General features: G+C 39.8%; 1 protein-coding gene across 1 annotated transcript; it reads right to left on the reverse strand.

The window, feature by feature from the left end:
• Nucleotides 1–322: 322 nt before the first annotated feature.
• Nucleotides 323–2,827, reverse strand: LOC103626762 (uncharacterized). The gene is made up of 3 exons (XM_020538062.2): nucleotides 2,516–2,827; nucleotides 947–1,190; nucleotides 323–562 (listed from the first exon to the last, which is right to left on the reverse strand). Exons 1-3 carry the CDS (start codon nucleotides 2,782–2,784, stop codon nucleotides 509–511), a joined length of 567 nt encoding a protein of 188 aa, XP_020393651.1. The 5' UTR covers nucleotides 2,785–2,827; the 3' UTR covers nucleotides 323–508.
• Nucleotides 2,828–3,056: the final 229 nt, after the last annotated feature.

A 3,056-nucleotide genomic window follows, 5' to 3' on the forward strand; every position in this document is an offset into this window, starting at 1 on the left:
GCGTCACTCCCGCTTTTTCACCTTCTGTCAAGCCGAAGGTACAAATGTAATATAAATATCGTTGATGTTTATTCATATTTATATAAAATAAGAATATGAATAGTCTAATGATTTGAAATGATTATTCATATTCCCTTTGTGTTTCATATGACTGTTTATATTCCGGCTTACTGAAATGATGAAGGTACGTCCTTCATGGCCTTCGTCTGAAGATCATTATATCCTAAGGGGAATAATGCTTCGAAGGACGAAGGTCATTAATCATTAACAATCGTGTTGCTTTGTTCTTGATATTTAGCATCTGAGAACAAGGACCAACAACCTTCTTCCTAGGTCTAGGAGTTGAGGATGAAGTCCCAATATCATCTATAGGACTAGGAACAACATTACCATCTCCCTCATCAATCTCTGTTTCAGCCATACTGTTTCCATCTTCAGTCCCTAGAGCTTCACTTGATCCTTCTGCATACTTTCCTGTAGCCATATTGTTTCCAAAGACAGTGAACATTTACTTATAGTTCTCCAAAGGCTTGTTTAAAAACTCAGCATCAGATTTGTGATCCTGCATGTAAAAGTAACAGCTTGGTGATTATTCATCGGCACTGGATTTTATCAAGACAGAGCATGTAAAAGTAACAACTTGGTGATTCACATGTTGCATGCACGGCAAGGGCAAAACGACTAGCACTATCAGTTGCATATCTTTGAGTATGTTTCAGCATGATTGATTGTACAAATAATTATAGGCTTGTCGGTATCTTTGAGTATGTTGAAGTTATATGCTTAGTAACAGTAAAAATAATGGTACATGTAAAAGTAATATGCTGAAATATAGTAATAATACATGTAAAAGTAATATGTTGAAGTAATATGCTGAAATATATTAACAATACATGTAAAAGTAATATGCTGAAATATAGTAACAATACATGTAAAAAAATGATACCTGCACATAGTTTGCATAATGTTCATGATCAAGAGTGAGCATGTAGTTATCTTCGTTCCAAGAAGCAACACTTAACTTCCTAAGTCTGTTTATCTTCGCATATCTTCTCTTCCATGTCCTCAAATGGTTCTGCACTTGTTCTACAGTGAGATTCATCTTGAAATAGTCATTTAGAGCCTTAGCACACATGTTAAGGTGAACTTTCTTGAAGCCTGTTGATGTCCTGATCCCTTCAGCCACAAGGCTTGCACAAAAACAACAAATATTATTGATAAGTACAACTTTAGAACCTCCTATATTTACCTTGTGGTACATGAAGGCCATTCTCTCTCTCTAAAGCATCTCTTAGTACTAAAGCATCATGTGCTGGACCCTCCCAACCAGCCAAGACATATGTGAATTGAAGATCAAAATCAACGACCGTCATTACATTTTGAGAGGCATAAGACTTTCTACCATGAAATGAAGGTTCCATATCTATGGAAACCGAAGCTCTTATATGTGTGCCATCAATAGCTCCAATGAAATCCTATGTTTATCTAATACAAGCCAAAAGACAATTAAGGGCCTTATGGGTTTAAATAGTGAAAATTCTTGAAGGAGAATATTGAATAGCTAAATATCACACCTTAAAGTAGGGATCCCATCTTGGATTTCCTGCTATTTTGGATGGAGTCTCTAATGATGGTGGCCTAATAAGTTCAGCTCGTAGCTCTCCAATAGCACGAAGCACTTTGTTGAAGTAGCGACTAACAGTCTCACCAGATCTACCATAATTTGTTCCCACCAACCTATTCCTAAGGTTGTGTCCCACTGTGTTCAAAAACATGGCCACTTGTTCCTCAACACACATGTGTATTGTATCTTCAAGTTACCTCGGTCTCTAAAGCCCTTGCAGAAGCGAAAGAAACTAGACCTACTAAGTCTAAGCATGTTCACACATGTTGTATCACTCATCCATATTTTAGTGTTAAGATAATCAAGCCTCATCCTATCCCTTTCCTCCATTGGCCCATAAGTAATACCGACTCTTCTACTATCTCTTTTTCTTTTCCTAGACTCAATAACCATGGCCATCATGGACAACAACATGTGTGCTGAAGCACCATAAATCAAAAGCTTGGTCGCCTTGTCCATCTACAACACATAAGCAAGATTGAAGTTCAATGTACCAAGCTACTAGGCTATGCTCTAGTTTTTACTAGGTTACTATGCATAGAACAGTACCAGTAAGAGACTAGAATGATTAACATCGAGAATTGATTCTCCAATTTGATAGAAAAAATTAACTGGTAGGTTTACAACACATAACAATTAAATGGTAGTATAACCAATTAACAACGAGGGGATGTGTGATTGAAATGTAAAAGAATTAAATCATATTAGCTAGAAAAGTACGTTCTATTCTATCTAGTAAATAATAAAATATAATTATTAACTGGCTTGTGGCTTGCTAGAGCGTAGAATCCCTGAAAACAAGGAGCTGAACAGACCAGCATCTCCATCAAACGGAAGCATCTCATTTTCACCTGATCTAGTAGCACAACGAAAAGGAGCATAGAAAAGTACCGGTTCTTGGACTGTGTTGTGCGTAGAAAAGTTCCTGTTCTTGGACGGTTGCTCGCCTGGACGGTGTTGCCGTGCTGCTGCCGGTGCTGGTTGGAGCGCTTGGTCGACCGCTCGCTTGGACGGCCTCTCGCCTGTGCCCTGCTGCCCGCGTGACTGGACGGCCGCTCGCCTGCGCCTACGCCATTCCTTTCACTTGCCTCCGCCGCCAAGATAAGGATGAGAGGGGATAGGGTAAGGATGAGAGGCAATGCGATTTTTTTCGGCCGCATCTTTTTTCAGCACTACGAGAGGGGCGGGAGCGGATCCATCCACTCGTTTTTCCTGGACGGCGCTGCCACCGAAAAATGCTCTGGGGTTCACCTCGCCCTATGTGACCCTCATCCAAACACTGTAAAAAATGTGGCGGCCCCGTTCCATCCCACCTTGTGCATCCAACCAAACACACCCTTAGCTCTCCTTGAGCAGCCTATAAGATAATAGGTGCTAAATTTTATCACATCATCATTAGCTCTCCTGTTTAGATCATCAAATGGCTAAAAGT

This window comes from Zea mays, chromosome 5 (genome assembly GCF_902167145.1).
Source record: "Zea mays cultivar B73 chromosome 5, Zm-B73-REFERENCE-NAM-5.0, whole genome shotgun sequence".
Lineage (NCBI taxonomy): Eukaryota > Viridiplantae > Streptophyta > Magnoliopsida > Poales > Poaceae > Zea > Zea mays.